We start from the raw sequence: 16,253 nt of genomic DNA, 5'->3' as shown, positions 1-16,253 counted from the left end.
TTAGAGCATTAATATAAACATTTATTCTGGGTGAAAACCATCCACTGATACACCTTTGTTTGCAGTGATTGGACATATCTGGAATTAATGAAATCATATGTTAGCCTCATACTTGTGAAAACGATCACGTGTCCTGGATCGTGACATGAGATCAAGCAGCTACAGCGGGTTAAGGCATTTATGCACTGACACTGTTTCTCAGACACAAGATTCAAAATGGCAGCTACTTGGGGTTTGGTTTGCTCACAAATAATGGCCCAGAGGATGATCGTCATGGCGGCGACTGGCCTCAGCGAAGGCGCCTGTTTATGGACAGTCAGAAGTGACCTCAACGTGTTTCTACAGACTTAAACCCTCCTGACGTCACCAAGCCTTACCCTGTGTGGCTTTCCCATAGCTATGGCTGTCATTTTCAGTTACTGAAAAGTAACACAGGAATTTTTTTCTTCGTCAACCATCAAGTTACCCAGATAGACACTTATTAAAAGAGGCTGGCATTACCTCCATCAAAAGGCAGCCCCAATTGTAACGCTGTGTACCTGAAACTTATATGCTATTATACACCAATATTACCCATATAAAAAAAAATAAGGTGGCATCCCTGGACCACAGCTGAGCCTTCTGAAGGCCCCAGCCACGCAGCGTGGAGTCAGACAGGAGCCTCAGTTAGCAAGAGTGACCCAGGGGCATGCAGAGCCCCCACACCCCGACCCCCCACCATGAGGTGTTGGGCCACAGGGTGCCGGGCCCACCTCCTTCCGACAACCTCTGGGCTGTCACACAGCCTTCCCTTCTGTCCTCAGAAGCTTCCCATCTACCTTCTAGAATAAGTCAGCACCTGGGCTCTGGCTCCCACACCTCATGGTCTTGAGGAACCTTTTCCTATCAATTAATCTCTTTTTTCCTGTTTCCCCCTTTCTGCCAGCTTCTTCCCTATGCCCGCCAATAGATTCAAACCCTCCTAATCAAAATTGAAAAAAAGAAAAGGACGAGAAGCAAAAGGCGACGGGAATAGAATAGAGAGAGGCCCCCACTTCCTTCCCCAGTTACTGCATTTCCCGGTCCCCTGCAGGGCCACATTTCTCCAAACAGAATCTCCTTCACTGCCCCCGACGCCCCTGTCTCTTCACTCCCATGAGCCGCCTGTTGTGGCTCATGCTCCCACCACTCAGCTGACCTGCTCTTCGGCCAATCCAATGACCTTCCCTGCCCCTCTTGCTTCCGAGCAGTGTCTGGGTATTATCACTGCCTGCTTCCCCTCCGGCCAGGGAGTGTCATTTTTTGTGCCACATTTCCCTGACACTCTCTCTCTGCCTTCATGTCACCACCCTCCCCTGGTTTGCCTGACACTGACCAGGCCTTCCTGGCCACCTTCACAGGCTTCCCTTGGCCCTTGACTCGTCTCCTCTGTCCGCAGCCCTCGCCGTCTCCGGCCTGCAGCCTCTCTCTCCTACAACCACACAGCAGATCATGACACTCTTCTGTTTACACAGCCCTGGAAGGCGGTGTCAAAACAGGGGCTCAGTCTGCGCTTTTGAAGGGAAGAGTGAATGAGGGAAGGAACAAACAGACCTATTGTCGTCTCCCTGGCTCATGCCACCTCCTCTGCCTAAATAATTTGCAATCTGATCCTTCTGTCCCAGACTCTTTCTTCCTGGTACCCTCCACACTGTAGGTGTCACCCCAAGACTGAGTCACCCCTCCCCCAACCTGTTTCTCCACCTTGGTCCTTATTGCACCCGTGATCCTCCTTCTCCCTGTCACCCAGACCAGCACGGTTCTCACCCTCAGCCCCATCATCCAGTCAGTTGACAAACTCTGTGAATTTGACCTTGGTGACCCTTCTTCAGCTGTCCTCTAGACTTGTCCTCTGGAGCCTTGTCTAGACCAGGGCCAAGCACCCATTTCCTGGCCTAGTGCACAGTCCTTACCTGCTGTCCCTTCGCGCCCTCAGAAATGTTAACATGCTCAATCTTTTCATTCTCCAACCACTGTCCTCACTGCCACTTTGCTTGGTGACCTGAGGCACAGTTCCGGTCTGAGGTCGCCCCTCGGGTCTCCTCCATGACTCCCCACTACCAGCGAATCATGTCCACGCTCACGGCATCCGAGGCCTTCCGGGATCTGACCCCAAACTCACCTCCCACTGCCGCCCATTCCCTACACTTCAGCGTCACTTTCCACCCACCTCCGTGACTTGGGGGGCAGGACTCGAGCTTTTCCATCTCTGCCAGCCCCACCGTGCCTGGCCCAGTGTCTAGGACACGGAAGTACTCAAAAGACATCTGTGCAGTTAGCCTGAGAATCTCGGCCCTTTGATCATCTTGGAAGCTCATGTAAAAATCACAGTAAAATCTAGTCACGGCACATTTTTGTCCTCTTGTTAAAAGGCATCTGTATTAAGTCAGCTGTAGGAGGCGTGTGCCCTTCTCAAGGGAAACCAACACAACGCCCTGGAAACGGGCGATTAAGACTTCTCGTTACTGCAGTAACTGCAGGGAGCTTTCTTTTCTCCGGGAGCAGTAAGCACCTGGTCCCTTTCCTTTCGTCACTTTGCACAGGAGCTTCTGCCTCCCCCAATTTTGGAGCCCCCAAAAGCAGGAGACCAGAGGACATCAGGCAGGTCTTTACCACCCTAACCAGGAGTAACCACCTTTTGGGGGGCAGGTAAGGGTGAATGGAAAGCACTTTCCAGGGCTGGCCATCAATAGCACTGAAGCCAAGCTTTCAGGAAAATGACCTGGTCTCCAAATATCTAATGGTGAGCCCATGAGGATCCCCAAATGTAACCATTCCTACACTGTGCACTGTCAGCGGAGAAGGTGGCCGGATGACAGCAGGCGACTGCTGAGAGGGGGGCCCATCTTATTTCAGAGAGGTGCAGGAGACATCTTTCTGAGTCCTGCCCCCCTCCTTGACATCTCACCCTCTAGCAAGAGACCAGTCTCTGTACCCCCACAGGGGGTCCACACTCCCTGCCTTGAATTCAAGGACCCGCCATTACTGGGCTCCCTCCTTCCCAGCCCTGTCTCAACCCTGCACTTGAGCCTCTGCTCCAGCCAGACCAGTCCTCTCAGCACAACACCACACAGCTCTCCCCACACACGGCCTTTGCTCTCACCTCCTCCCTGCCCACGCTCCTTTCCTCTCCTAGCCAAACCCCATCCATCCTTCAACACCAAGCAGAAGTCCCCTCCCACACAAAGTCTTCTCTGACGCATGAGGGAAAAGCTCACTGAGCCCAGCAAACCTCCCAGCGTTCACTGGTACAGATCTCTCACTGCCTGTCGACTAGCTGCTGAGGTCTGAGTGTCCCGTAGACGGGACCTCTGTGTCTGGCCTCTCATGTTTCTGGCCATGTCTGACCTCTCTGGCCTCTCCCACAATGGTGAGTACAGGGCTGTGTACCCAGCAAACATTCTCTCCGTAGCTGCTGGCGGGCGACACGAGCCCCGTGGGGCAATGGGAAGGAAGACAAGTAACATTTAGTGAACGCCAAGTAACACCACACAGCATCCTGGCACTTTCACACGTAAGACCTCATTTCAAACTTGGCAACAATCCATCATGTAGATATTATCATCCCATTTTTATAGACAGGGAAACGGAGGCCTGTGGCTGGGGCACTGTTAAGTGACTTCCCGAGTCACATACAGTAAGCAGGGGAGCCAGGATTTGAACCCACATCAATTTTATCGCCTCAGAATCCTGCAAAGAGGAGATTTCTGCCCCCTCCTAGCCCAATGCTGCTGTTCCCTGGAAACTTGGGCCACCAAAGTTTGGTGGCCTTGGGCCACCAAAGGTTCTGGTCCATTACCTGTTGAGGGGCACCCCGGTGGGCCATGGCAAAGCCCTTCCCCCAGAAGTTCCAGCCTCTAGGTCCCCAAGCACCACCCAGAACCTGCTGCAAACCAGTCCCTCCCCTGCACTTTTGTTTTCTTTCAGTTGGGCTCCAGTTCCAGTCTGATGGGGACTTGACACAGCCGGCCCGCCCTGCAGGGCAGGGTGTTTGCTAAACAGGCTGAGCTGGTGGAGGCTCCCTGTTTGCTTACAGTGACAAAGGGCAGGAGGCAGAGGAAAGGGACAATGACATATTTCACTGGGGGTAGCCAGACTCTTGTGTGAGCCTGTCTCATCACACCAGCAACACTCTCTCATCCCCTACTCAACACGTGTCCTCATCTTAGAGCTGTCACATCCCCTGTGGGTAGGAACGAGGACAGGCTCCAGTCCCCAGGTGGCAGCAGACAGGGCAATCTCTGGCTGGCTGGCAGCCAGGCCAAACTCTAGGGTCTGCTTTCAAGGGCATATAGCCACGCTGCCCACAGGCACACTAGGCTCTCAACGGGCCAGAATCTCTGCAGATCTGGAATCTGAGTTGTGTTTTCCAAATACTAGAAGCAATTAGCAGTAAAATCAATTTAGTGAATCACAGCACTTTTTTTCTAAATAAACAGAACAGAAAATATCAGTATGGATAGCACTTAGTATGAATACTGTTTTATGAAACTTCTGTGTTAGTGGTTACAGATACAAACCGACTTCTGGATCTCACTGTGCGTGTACACTCCGCACGGCGGGTGCACTGGGCCTAAGAGCAGAGACCCGCCCGTCGCTTGGACCTCTGGGCTGTGCACGAGAGTCCTCAGGACAGGGCACCTAGTACTCTCCCTGCTGCAACTGAACTGCGGGCTCCTAGGGAGAGGCAGGGAGGTCACAACACAGGTCTCTGGGGCTCTTAAGAAATGGACAGATGACTGCTGGCCTGGCCCAACCAGGTGCTGCCCAGGTGGAGGCAAGGGAAGGTCAAGACCAGCTTCGGGCCCTCCCAGCTCCTCTCCCACAGCCAGCTGGGCAGTGACGGAGATGATTCAGCACCTGAGGCATTCAGACTGCGTGTGCTGCGTGACGGGTCGGCCCTGAGGAGCCTCGGGATGTCCCGACTGTCTGGGCCACCTCCTTCTCACCTGAGCTCCAGCCTCTCCCAGGCAGAAACAGAAAGGCCCCGGTGGCAGGCCCCACAGAATCCCCACAGGATGTCCTGACCTGGCCATGGCACCAACGCCAACCCCTTTCCCAGGGCCTGGCCAGTGGCTGGACCCCTGTGCTGAGTCCCCACTCAGAGAAAAACAACAGCCTGTGAACTAGGACTCCTGCTACCACACTCGTTTTTCCCACAGCTTTCCACTCAGGGCTGCTCACCCAGCTCAGCAGAAGGAACAGAGTGCCCCGTCCTCCCCTGCAGAGTCGTTTTAAATATTATCAGTTACATACCTTGAGGCCAAGGATAGGGCAATGGCCCTGCCAGGGAGGTCTTTTAACTTGGAAGAGATGATTTATAAGCAATGTCTCTGCTGCCATCTCTACATGACATGGCAGGAGCCACTGGCTCACCATGGCCTCAGCTGACCTTGGGGCTGGGCCCTGACCCGAAGTCGTAACAGGAGAGTAAAAGGGAGCTCTACTGGGCTGTAGAAACCCTGAGCCCAGCAGGACTTCACTGGGCACGAGGAACAGAGAGGTCACATGGAGTTAGAGCTGAACGTTGCTGGAGGCAGGGGCCCGGTCTTCCCAGCTCAAGGTCCTGCCTGGAACTTGAAGCAGCTGAGCTCAGAGACACTTTTCTCCAAGGACAATGTGTGGCTTTTCCGTTTTCAGGGCATTTCCTGATCATCTTAGTGGCTACAGAGCAAACTGCTTTTCTAGAAGCCATTCTGGTGGGAGGAGGCTAAGTACTGAGCACTGGAGTTAGAGACGGGTTTGGGTTTGGGTTTGGGTTTGGGTTTGGCCGAGCCCTGGGGAGGGTGCTAAGTAGACCTGCACAGCCTTCTGCTTCGGGCTTTCCGGGGCCTCCTATTTGGAGCCTCGGCAGTTGTTCAGAAGATAATTAAGTTTTCATGCCCCACGGTGGGCAGTTTGGCAGGCAAGGCCTCTGTGACCTTTAGCCAGAGTTGGGGTGACGGTGCCCTCATGAGCTGGGTGTGCCACCTCCCGTGATGTGACGTGATGTGATGGAGATCCCTGCCACCTAAGGCATTTTGGCATTTTGACCGTGGGGTGAGGCTATCCTGACAGGTCGCTTCCAAACTTCCTGGGTTCAAGGCACTTGCCTGAAGAGGGTGAAGCTTGCCAGTGTCTCTGGGGTTCTATTCTGGGGGACCATTGGGCCCCTGAGTCTGAATCTGCCATGGACAGGTCAGAGCCTAACCCCTGGTTTTATAGGTTTTATGAGGTTTAGATCAGATCGCTAAGGTAGGCAGTCAGGAGGGAGAGAAATTGGGAAGAGGCCCCCAGGAGCTCTCAGCAGCCCAGGTGATGATTTCTTCAGCTGAAATCTACCCGTCCAATACACCCACACGCAGCCCCCTCCCCTTATAGAGGGGAGCATTTGCCAGACCGAGGGGACCTCTTTCTTCTCTGCCTCCCAAGTCACACCCCTTTCTGCCTCTACAACAGGTGTCTCATCGAGCATAGTGGCAGCGTTCCAAGGCTGGGACTTAAACGGATATAGCCCAGGAGCATCAGAGAAGCCCGCAGAGCTGGGCAGACCTGGGCAGACCAGGGAAGCAGGCAGCAGCTGGCCCCGCCCCAGGCCCCGCCCCCTCCTGTCACACACCCTCACAGTTGGGAAGCCCTGGATGTTGAAGTCTCTGCAGACCGCGCTGTTGGTCTCCTCAGCACAGTCCAGGGCGGCGAGAGTCAGCGCTGGCCTCCAGTCTGAAAGGACAAAAAACCCGAGGTAAGGAAGAAGGGCTGGCACCTCTGCCTGCTCACTTCCCCCATGCAACATCCCACCCCCACCAACCCCTCCCACACCTGCCCCAAAGCTCTCATGAGAAAGGTGCCCCCTTCCTCAGAAAAGGACCTCTGAGACAGTGTGGTCATTCTGCATTTAGCTGATGCTTCGGACACAATTAAACAGCAAACAGCACAAGCGATGCTGTCCTGTAATGGCATCTGTGTCCCCACTTATTCTGTCAGGGAGAGGGGCTGGCGGGGCTGAAGAGAGATGGGAGACGAGCCTGGGCCTCCAGGAAAAGCCCTGACACTGCCTCTGTTCCTGTGCCCTCTCAAGAGGATCAGCTCCAGGGCAGCCGGATGGCGCGGTTTGTTAGTGTGAGCGCTGAACAACAGGGTTGCCGGTTCAATTCCCACATGGGATGGTGGGCTGCACCCCCTGCAGCTAAGACTGAAAATGGTGACTGGACTTGTAGCTGAGCTGCGCCCTCCACAACTAGATTGAAGGACAACGACTTGGAGCTGATGGGCCCTGGAGAAACACACTGTTCCCCAATATTCTCCAATAAAAATTAAAAAAGAAAAGGATCAGCTCCAGAAGGGTGGAGAACATGTGTCTGGAGGTTTGCAATTCCTCGGGGTACCCTCAGTGATGGTTTCTGCAGCTGGGTGCTGGAGTCAGCATAGGGTGAGGGGGACTGGCTCCCCAGCCAGAGACCAGCCAGAGATGGAGGCAGGAAATCCAGGGAGGAGGGGAGGCATCTGGAATCTAGGAGCCACAGGGAAAGAGCCCTGGGGCCAGAGTCTGGAAGGAGATTGGCAGCTCCCAGCATCAGGCCTCAGGCTCAAGTCCTCCCTCTGCGGTCACTTATTGGCAGAGAGAATAACGAACGGCACCGTGCTGAGCCACAGCCCAGGATACGGGAAACAGAAAACAAACTCATCTACCAGACAGGCCTCCTGAGCTCTGATTCAAAGTCAAGGTGGCCCGTGAACACCCACCAAAGGTCCTCGTTACTATGAGGCTGCTCTCGCTGGAAGGCAAGATACACACACGTGAAACCACAGGAATGGGGAGGTGACGATGGACTGGTACCACACCATGTGACACAGAGCACTCAAGAAGTTTGGACACAGGACAGACCAGCCCTGGGGACTCGGCATGGGCCTGGCAGGACAGGTGGAAATTGAGTGGAACCTGGAGAGTCCGTCGAGTTGATGGAAACTGTGTGAGGCACTCGGGGGGAGAAGCAGCTGGCTGTGCGGGGCTCTGCCGACCAGGGAGGAGGCTGTGCCGGGAGGCAGGTGGGGGCCCCATGTGAGCGCTTGCCTGCAGGGGTCTGGGCTGACTCGGCAGCACCCCGGAGCCACTGGCTTTTCTGGGCAGAGGAGTGAAGGAGGATGCCTGCCTGGTGGCATGCGAGCTCCACACAGGGCCCTACACCTTCCCACGTCGCACACGGCGTGGTGGGGGTGGAGGGGATTTTCACAGGCAGCCCACCCGCTAAGGGCAGAATACTAACAACTGAGTAACATCCCTGAGAAGCACGGCTTTGCCAAGGCCTCTGACCTCGCCCTGAACCTGTTCCTTATGATGTCTGAAAACACCACTATTTCAGGAGGCATCAGCGCTGCCAAGATCATTTTATGCCCAGGAAGGAGTGTTACCCTTCCTTCCACAAGACAGATGCAGAAAGAGATAGACACCTCCCAGGCAACTACTGTCCATCCCTCACAGGAAAAGCCTAGAGCAACTAAGCTGCTCCTTCTTGGGGTGACACGAGGGAGGGGGCCTGGGACTGTGAGGCAGGCCTAACAGCACCACTCCCTCCTGGTCCTTCCTCCCCTCTCTTCCTTTCTTACTTGCAGTCCACACTTGGCACTGAAGCCTCTGGAATCCTAGCAGGAGGGTGTGAGTGGGGTGGGGGAGGGGGAAGAGGGACAGGAAGCGGAAGGAAGTGTTTAGCACAGACAGGTGGGCGGCACCCTACCATGCCATTTCCCCATCTTGCCAAACCCCTTTTGGGGAGCTCTCTCGGCTCCCCTGGCACACAAGGGCGGCAGTGTGAGCTTATCCAAGAATCTGTGAGCTGGCATGCATCCTTTGGCTTTAAATCTCACTTGCACAAACTGTGGCTGTGGTCAGGTTCTCCTCCGTGCCAGGCTCAGGACAGCTTCCCTCCTGCTGTTCCAGACACTACTCAACCGTCACCAGCACGCCCAGGGTTGGCACCACTTGGTGGGGGCAGAGTCGGGCAGCCTGTCCACACAGATCCACTAATCCCAACCAGCCTCCAAATCCTGTCCACCCACTCTCCCAAGTCTCGCCTCCCACGTCTCCTCCCCTCTCCTCTAATGAGCTAACGCAGGGTTTCTTAGGGCAGCTCTTCTGCAGAAAGTGATCCTTTCTACCTGTGGATGTGATTGTATCACCCTCTACTCAGTATTCTCTGGTGGCTCCCATTGCCTTTAGAAGAAAACCTACAGCCGTAAGGCCATTCTAGGTCTGGCCCCTGCCTACCCACCCAGCCTCCTGTTCCCACTTCCCCAAATTCTGCTGCAGGAAGGCTGAGGCTTGCCCTCTCTCAGGTCTCCAGTCCACTCTTATAGGCACCCTCCCCTTCCCTATAAACTCCCATTTGTCAGGCACAACTCAGTTTGAACATGATTTTTCCATCCAGGAAGAGCTGCCTTGGAAGCGCAAGGCTCAGGGCCCTGCTTGTGTCTCTACCAACAACGACAAGCCTATCCATCCCTAAATGTCTTTTCATTTTGGCATCCTCGCTGCCTAGCTTCCCCATTATCTAGCACATAGTAGGTGCTCAGTGACTGATGACTGAATTATACAACCGACCCAGGCCAGGGGCTGGCTCTCAGTAGCTCCAGTTCTGGAACAGCTGCTCTCAGCCTCAATGTCTTCTCAGGGCCAGGTAGGGAGTGAGGTTAACGTCAGTCACCTGCAAATGCAGGAGATCAGAGCCGCCCAGGTACAGGGTTTGCCCTGGCTGATAGGCAACGGCACCCAGGCCTCCTTTCTGTGGCAACTCCCGCACCTGAGCCAGGCCCAGGAGAGGGAGGGAAGCACAGGTCACCCCGACAGCCATCTGACACCCTCTAGGCTTGGTTCCTTGCAGTCTGCATCTACGGCTCTGGTCACCTTGTTCAGGGAGACCCACAGGAGAGGCCCGGCTGTCTCAGGAAGTCAGTTAGTTATCAGGGGAGAAGAGAGGCAATTTCACATCCTTCCACCAGTGAGGGGCCCTGGCAGGGTGACCAAGGACCGCAGGCCTCAACTGCTTCTCTCCTCTCCGAGAGGGCAGGCCACCGGCCCTCGGGGACGGTCAGTGCCTGCTGCTCACTGGGGCACCAAGACTCTGAAGGGACAGGGAGGGAACAGAAGAGAAAGCTAGCATTCAATGAGCACGCGGGGGCAGTCTAGGTGATCTCTCTTCACCACCATGGGTGTCATTTCTGTGCTTTACAAATGAAGACAGGGACCAAGAGGCCTCCAGGTTGTCCACGGGCTCCCAAGTTTATGTCACCAGGGACAGGAAGCCACCTTTCTACATTCTCTGTTTGCTCCAATCACAACCCTCCCCACGAGAGACAGAATGGTAGAAACAGCTTTGTCTTCTGGTTCCGTACCACTCTCAGTAACTCACAAACTCAGCTCTCAGAGAGGATGAATTCCTACGGCCGGAGAGTTTATCAGGTGCCTTACAGATCTAATTTAATGCTCACAGCTACCCTATGAGGAAAGTAAGGTGCTTATCCCGAGATCTGCTTTCCTCGACTGTAAAACAGAGATTAGAATACTGTGCCCGAAGCTCACAACCAATCAGCGGTGAGCCTGGGATCTGAACCCAGAATTTGAGCCTCACTGCTAGTCTCCAGGGGGCCCGGGATAGAACAGAGAGCTGCTCTGTTGGCTTTGCAACCAGGAGGCTCAGGGCGGGCGGGGTGTTAGGACAAGAGGAAAGGTGATGCCGGGGAGTCCCCAGCCCCTTACTCCTGGGCGGTCTCGGACGCCTTCTCTTTCTGCCTGATTCCCTGTACCTCCAAGAAATGGAACCAGGGCCTCTTCCTACCTGTCCCAGCCCCGGGGGTTTGGGGGGCATGTGGAGGGGGAGGCTGGGGCCAGTCAGGTGCTGGGAGAGTCCTGACTGAGGAATGTTTCTCAGGAATATCAATGTCAATACCTTCATGAGCCATCGTGACATAATGATCTGGTTTGCAGGCATCACTGTGGGCCTGACTATGCACCACTCGAGTAACAGCACAGGACTAGAGAGGATCCTTACCTGGGTGCTTCCTGGGTGAGGCAAAGCACACTGCTGTCGGAACCCACTGGGTGAGGGAGGCTTTTTAAAGTGTCAGCTGACTCAGATACTACATTTTGCGGGCCTGACACCGAAAGGATCAGCAGTATCCCTTCAGGCCTGCTCTTGGGGACAAAAATATTTCCTGGTGCAATTACTGCCCTTGGAGTCATTTCTCCACTAACAACAGAGTAAATGAGCAAATGGACAGGGGTAGGGTGGGGAGATAACAGCGTAGTGTTTACGAGGACAGCTGTGGACTTTGGCGTGGTGGCTGAGGGGACACCCTGTGGTAAGGGGGTGATGGGCTATTTCTAGAGTCACAGTGTCTTGGCCCCCACTCACAAGTTCAGGAGGGGCACTGGACTTGCTATGTAACAAGTCACAGACTTGCTATAACTGGCCAAAGCATCGTGAGCTCTCCATGTCTCCTCTCTGGACCTGTTTCCTCATGGGTCAAACGAAGGCCAGGGTGGATGACCTCTCATGTCCTTTCCAGCTCTGACAACCGTGCAGGTGTCGGATGGCACAGTTGGCAAGAAAAATGGCCATGAGGCCTCTGGGTGTTAAGCAAAGCTGGGCCATGATCAAGGCAGAGGCCAGACCCACCCCACTCACCAAGAGCCAGTCAGGTGGAGTGGTCAGAACCACAGCTCCACCAAAGTCTCCAGGAGCTGTCCTGCTACAGGGAGTTAGCCAGTACCATGAGGTCACCACCTCGTCCCTCCCTCCACGTTGCAGCCTTATAGGCAGTGAGGTCATGGGATGGACAAAATACCTTCCCTACCCCTCACACCTTGACTCGACCCCAGGTCTGAGTCAAAAGGAACCACAGCACCAGCAGAAGGCTCGGTCACTCGCATTCTCTCCTGAGTCCTGTGAGGCTCATGCTATTGGCCTGCGTGAGTGGGCATACCCACTCATACCCCGTGCCAGGCTCTGCACTAGGCATCATAAGGGTACAAGTAGGAAGGGTGGTGTTCACCCAGGAAGAGAAAGAGAGGCACACTAACACTGCTCGCTGTCACCCCGACATGTGCCTTACAAATCTCACCTCCATGTCCCCACCTGGAGTACCCTTCCTCCTCCACCCACCTCTCCCCCTGCCTGGGCTCTGGAGAGTCAAAAAGAGCTGGGTTTGAGAACCTCCTTTAGAATCTGTATTGTCTTGGGCAAGTTACTTGAAGATAATATCTATTGCTCAGATATTTTCCATAAAGGTCATATATGTAGTGGCCTGTGAAGGCCCTTGGCAAAGTGCCTGGCATAAGGCAAGTGTATAATAAATACTGTGTTTCCCCAAAAATAAGACCTAACCAGAAAAGAAGCCCTAGCATGATTTTTCAGGATGATATCCCCTGAACATAAGCCCTAATGCGTCTTTTGGAGCAAACCTTAATATAAGACCAGGTTTTATTTTTGGGGAAACATGGTCACTGCTTGAATGAAGGCCTTTGGTGACCAGATATCCCTGTGACTTTCCCCTTCCCAGAATTACTACAACAAGAAATGACAGCCTGCCCATTGACCCTTTTCAAACACAGCGTCTTCCTGTTGCCAATTTTCCTGCTGTGTGTAGCTCATTTCCTTGAACTGCACACAGAGGTCACTCAACAAATATTTACTGACTGATTAGCGAAGAGTAATGAAGGTCTAAAATGAACCCAATCGATTTCCCAAACATATGGTGAAACAGTAAGAGTTGCTCTGGAATACCGTGTTTCCCCAAACATAACACCTAGCTGGACAATCAGCTCTAATGTGTCTTTTGGAGCAAAAATTGATGTAAGATCTGGAGATGTTATGTTATGTTATATTATATTATACCCAGTCTTATATTATAGTAAAATAAGACCGGGTCTTATATTAATTTTTGCTCCAAAAGACGCATTAGAGCTGCTTGTCTAGCTAGGTCTTATTTTGGGGGAAACACAGTAGAAAGAGATGAGCCAGGTCCTTAAAAACAACTGCTCTGCCCCACGGCAACCAGTGCCCCAAAGAACCTATCGCACAAGTCACTGAAGAAACGAGCCCTAGCCAGTCAGATGAAATGCGTGAGGCCAGCCGGGCAGGGTTGCAAGTTCTTCTCTCCCCCCCATGACCTTCCACAGTTTTGCTGCTCCTACCCAAGATACTCATACAGTCGGCACGGGGCAGGGCCACGCTCTTGTGGCCCAGGGTGGTGTGAGAAAGGCCCTTTGCTGGTCCACAACCAAACTTTCTCAAGGAACCTCAGAACAGAGATGATGGGAGAGCAGCCTGGCTTCTCAGCAGGGCCTCACCAGGAAACACCCCCTCGGTTTGGAGTGGGGCACCCTTCACCATTGCAGGCCCACACCAGATTCAGCCAGTGCCCTCCGAGGACATGATCTTGCTCAGGGGCCTGACTTACCCACCGCTCATGGGAGAGCTCCAATTTCCCCCTAAATCTCTCACCTCCCATTGACTACGGTTCATCTCCACAGACTTTGATGCTTCCATTTTCCTTTCTGAAGTTGTTTTGCTTTTTGGGGGGGCAGGGAGGGGGAAGACTGTCACTCCATGCACTGGGGAAGAAAAGGAAAAGACTCCTTTTGGAAATGGCAACCTTCATCCAGGAGTAGGCTGGGTCAGTATCTGGCTATTCCATTCAGTGGAAACTCTGGGTTGCAAGAGGCCAAACACATGAGTCAGCTGGAAGCTAAGCCTTCCCTCCAGCCCTCTCATAAGACATAAGAATCTCCTAGGTTGAGTTGATCTGGGGCCGTTCAAGAACTCTTATAGCCTCAAAGTGGAAAATGATCACAGGATTTTTATGATGTTTAGGCCCACAATGTCCCCTGAACACCTGATGTCCCCTTAGACGTTCCAATTCCATGTTCATCATTCTTCCTCCCTCCTGCCGTGACCAGAGATGCTGACAGCACTGAAATAGTGTGAATAGCTGCTGAGAAATGGCACATTCAGCTGATGGGACCAGAAAGGCACGCAGACAAGTGTCTACATGTAAATTGGAGGTAAAATGGTTTAGCAGTTTTGTTTAAAAATAACTTTCCAGCACCATATGGCTAACAGATGTATACATCTTTCCATCCAGCCACTTGGGTAACCACTGTGCAAGCTACTCAAGGGAAGAGGGAGCCTGAGTTTGAAAACCGACATCTAATGTGCTAATCTACCACACACAGTTGAGTTCTAGAAATATCAACAACACGGGGGGAGAATAATGGTTCCAGTTCTCCTCCCTCCAGAAAGAGGCCTATTTCCTAAGATGCCAGCAGTCCTCATTCAGACACCAGTTCAGATCAGGAGTTCTGCTGGGGACCTGGCACCACAATCAGGAAGTACCTCCATTCAGAGGCAGCAAATCACTACCACCACGCCACTCCTGGCCCCCAATATGCCCACCACCTGGGCTAGGCAGAGGTGGGACACCACAGGGTCCTTTAAATTGTGGAAACTCTGAGATAATGTATGTCAAGTACTTAGTCAGGAAGGTGACATACAGTAAGCACTCAGTAAATATTAATTACTATTATTACCATATTCCTCAGCTCTAAGACTTAAGGTTTTCAAAGATGTTCACGTTTCTGTAATAGAGGACACCTTTCAATCACTACATTTAGTGGTCGTCTTATCCCTCTACCCTTCAGGCTGTTAGTAAATAAACGGTGTCTCACACAGAAGACGGGTCTCTTAGAATCAAGGCAATATGGTTACAGTGGTCAGGCCAGTGGATGGGAACGTGGAGCAAGGGTCAGACACACACCAAGAGGCTGCCTTCAGTCAGGCCTCCGGGTTCAAGGGTTAAAACAGAATTCTCGGTCTAAGAGGGTGTACGGACAAGGGGAAGAGCAGGATGTGGCCCAGAAGCTAAGGAGCCTGAGGCAGCAGGTCGGGAGAGGCCTGGAACTGAGACAGAAAAACTCAGGCTCAAAGGTATAGCTGAGAAAGGAAGTCTATGTACCAGCTGGGTCGACCAGCCGCGGGGGTTGGGGGCGACAGAGTGAGTGTCAGTTCCTGTCCTCCCCAGCACTGATCCCACAGCAGCTGGTCAACCTGGCAAGAAGCCCACACGGGTCCCTGAGCGACAGGGAGGGGACTGTCACAAGGCTGGGCTGGAGGAAGCCCTAAGGTGTCAGACGAGGAAGAACAAAGGAGACCCCGTCGCGGGGATGGGGACAGTACGTCGGCAGAGGTCCAACGGGAAAGCAGAGCAGTCTGGGGAACCAGGCCGCGGGAAGGGGAGAGAGGCTCGGGACAGGGGCCAAGGGGAAAAGACAGGGAGGGGCGGGGGCAAACATGGAGTTGAGGGATGTGAACCTGGGGGAAGTGGGAGGGGCAGAGAGGAAGAGGAGGGCGAAGGTGATGGGCAGGGGGAAGCAGGCCGCGTGGGAGGGCCTCTCGGTCGGGCAGGTGGGTGAGGAGGGCGGTCCGGGTGGGGCGAGGGGAACGGGCCTGCCCTCCTGCCCCCTCTCCCCCCCCCCACACCCCGGCTTCTCACCTTTGACGTCGTTGGCCAGCGCCTTCCACGTCGGGGCGAAGGCGATGCAGTGGCCGCACCAGGAGGCGAAGAACTCCACGGCCCAGGCGCTGCGGGAGCCCAGCACGGCGCCACGCACGGTGTCCTCCTGTAGCAGCGTCAGCGGGTCGGAGGACGAGTAGAGCGCCGAGCGCGGGGCCGCGCCAACGCCGGGCAGCGCCAGCAGCAGCAGCAGCATCAGCAGCGACGGCAGCGGCCCAGAGCAGCGGCCGCACCACCCCATCCTACGCGGCTGCGCCCACCACTGCGCTCAAGTTTCGGATGAGTTGGTGTGCGGCGGCGCCGCGGCACCTCCTGCCTCCGCCCGAGAGGAGGGGCCACGCGGCCACGCCCACTCAGGGCCCGCCCACTCCAGACAGCCAGTTTCCTCCGATGCCCCGCCCACCGCGGCCCGGCACCACCCGTTGTCCCGCCCCGCCGGCTGGCCAGTGGGCGGGAGACCTGGCCGTAGTACCCCGTTAGCTGTCTGCTGAGGCCTCAGAGCCGTGCTAGATGTGCTCCCCACCTCTAACCTCAGGAGGCGGGGAGCGCAGCCCAAGCCCTGGAGCCCGCACTCCCCAAATGAAAGGAGAGGGGCGTCTGGGGGTAGAGCCCGGGACCCCCGTTCTGGTCTCTGCTTGAGACTTGGGGAGGTCATTTGGCTTCTCACGGGCCCCGTAGCCAAAGGAAAGGAA

At 54.5% G+C, this 16,253-nt stretch overlaps 1 protein-coding gene across 1 annotated transcript in view; it reads right to left on the bottom strand.

Moving 5' to 3' along the window:
* QSOX1 (quiescin sulfhydryl oxidase 1) overlaps positions 1 to 15,888 on the bottom strand; it is a 38,484-nt gene extending 22,596 nt beyond the window's left edge. Inside the window, exons 1-2 of the mRNA XM_019733137.2 lie at positions 15,541 to 15,888; positions 6,617 to 6,717 (exon numbers count right to left, since the gene is read on the bottom strand). Of these exons, the coding sequence (XP_019588696.2) occupies positions 6,617 to 6,717; positions 15,541 to 15,802 (363 nt within the window). The 5' untranslated portion in view covers positions 15,803 to 15,888. The remainder of the gene's footprint in view (positions 1 to 6,616; positions 6,718 to 15,540) is intronic.
* Between the last annotated feature and the right edge of the window lie 365 nt (positions 15,889 to 16,253).

Source organism: Rhinolophus sinicus, linkage group LG17 (genome assembly GCF_036562045.2).
Source record: "Rhinolophus sinicus isolate RSC01 linkage group LG17, ASM3656204v1, whole genome shotgun sequence".
Classification (NCBI taxonomy): Eukaryota; Metazoa; Chordata; class Mammalia; order Chiroptera; family Rhinolophidae; genus Rhinolophus; species Rhinolophus sinicus.
Note: the sequence above shows the minus strand (reverse complement) of the source record. Positions and strands in the feature narration are given on the sequence as shown.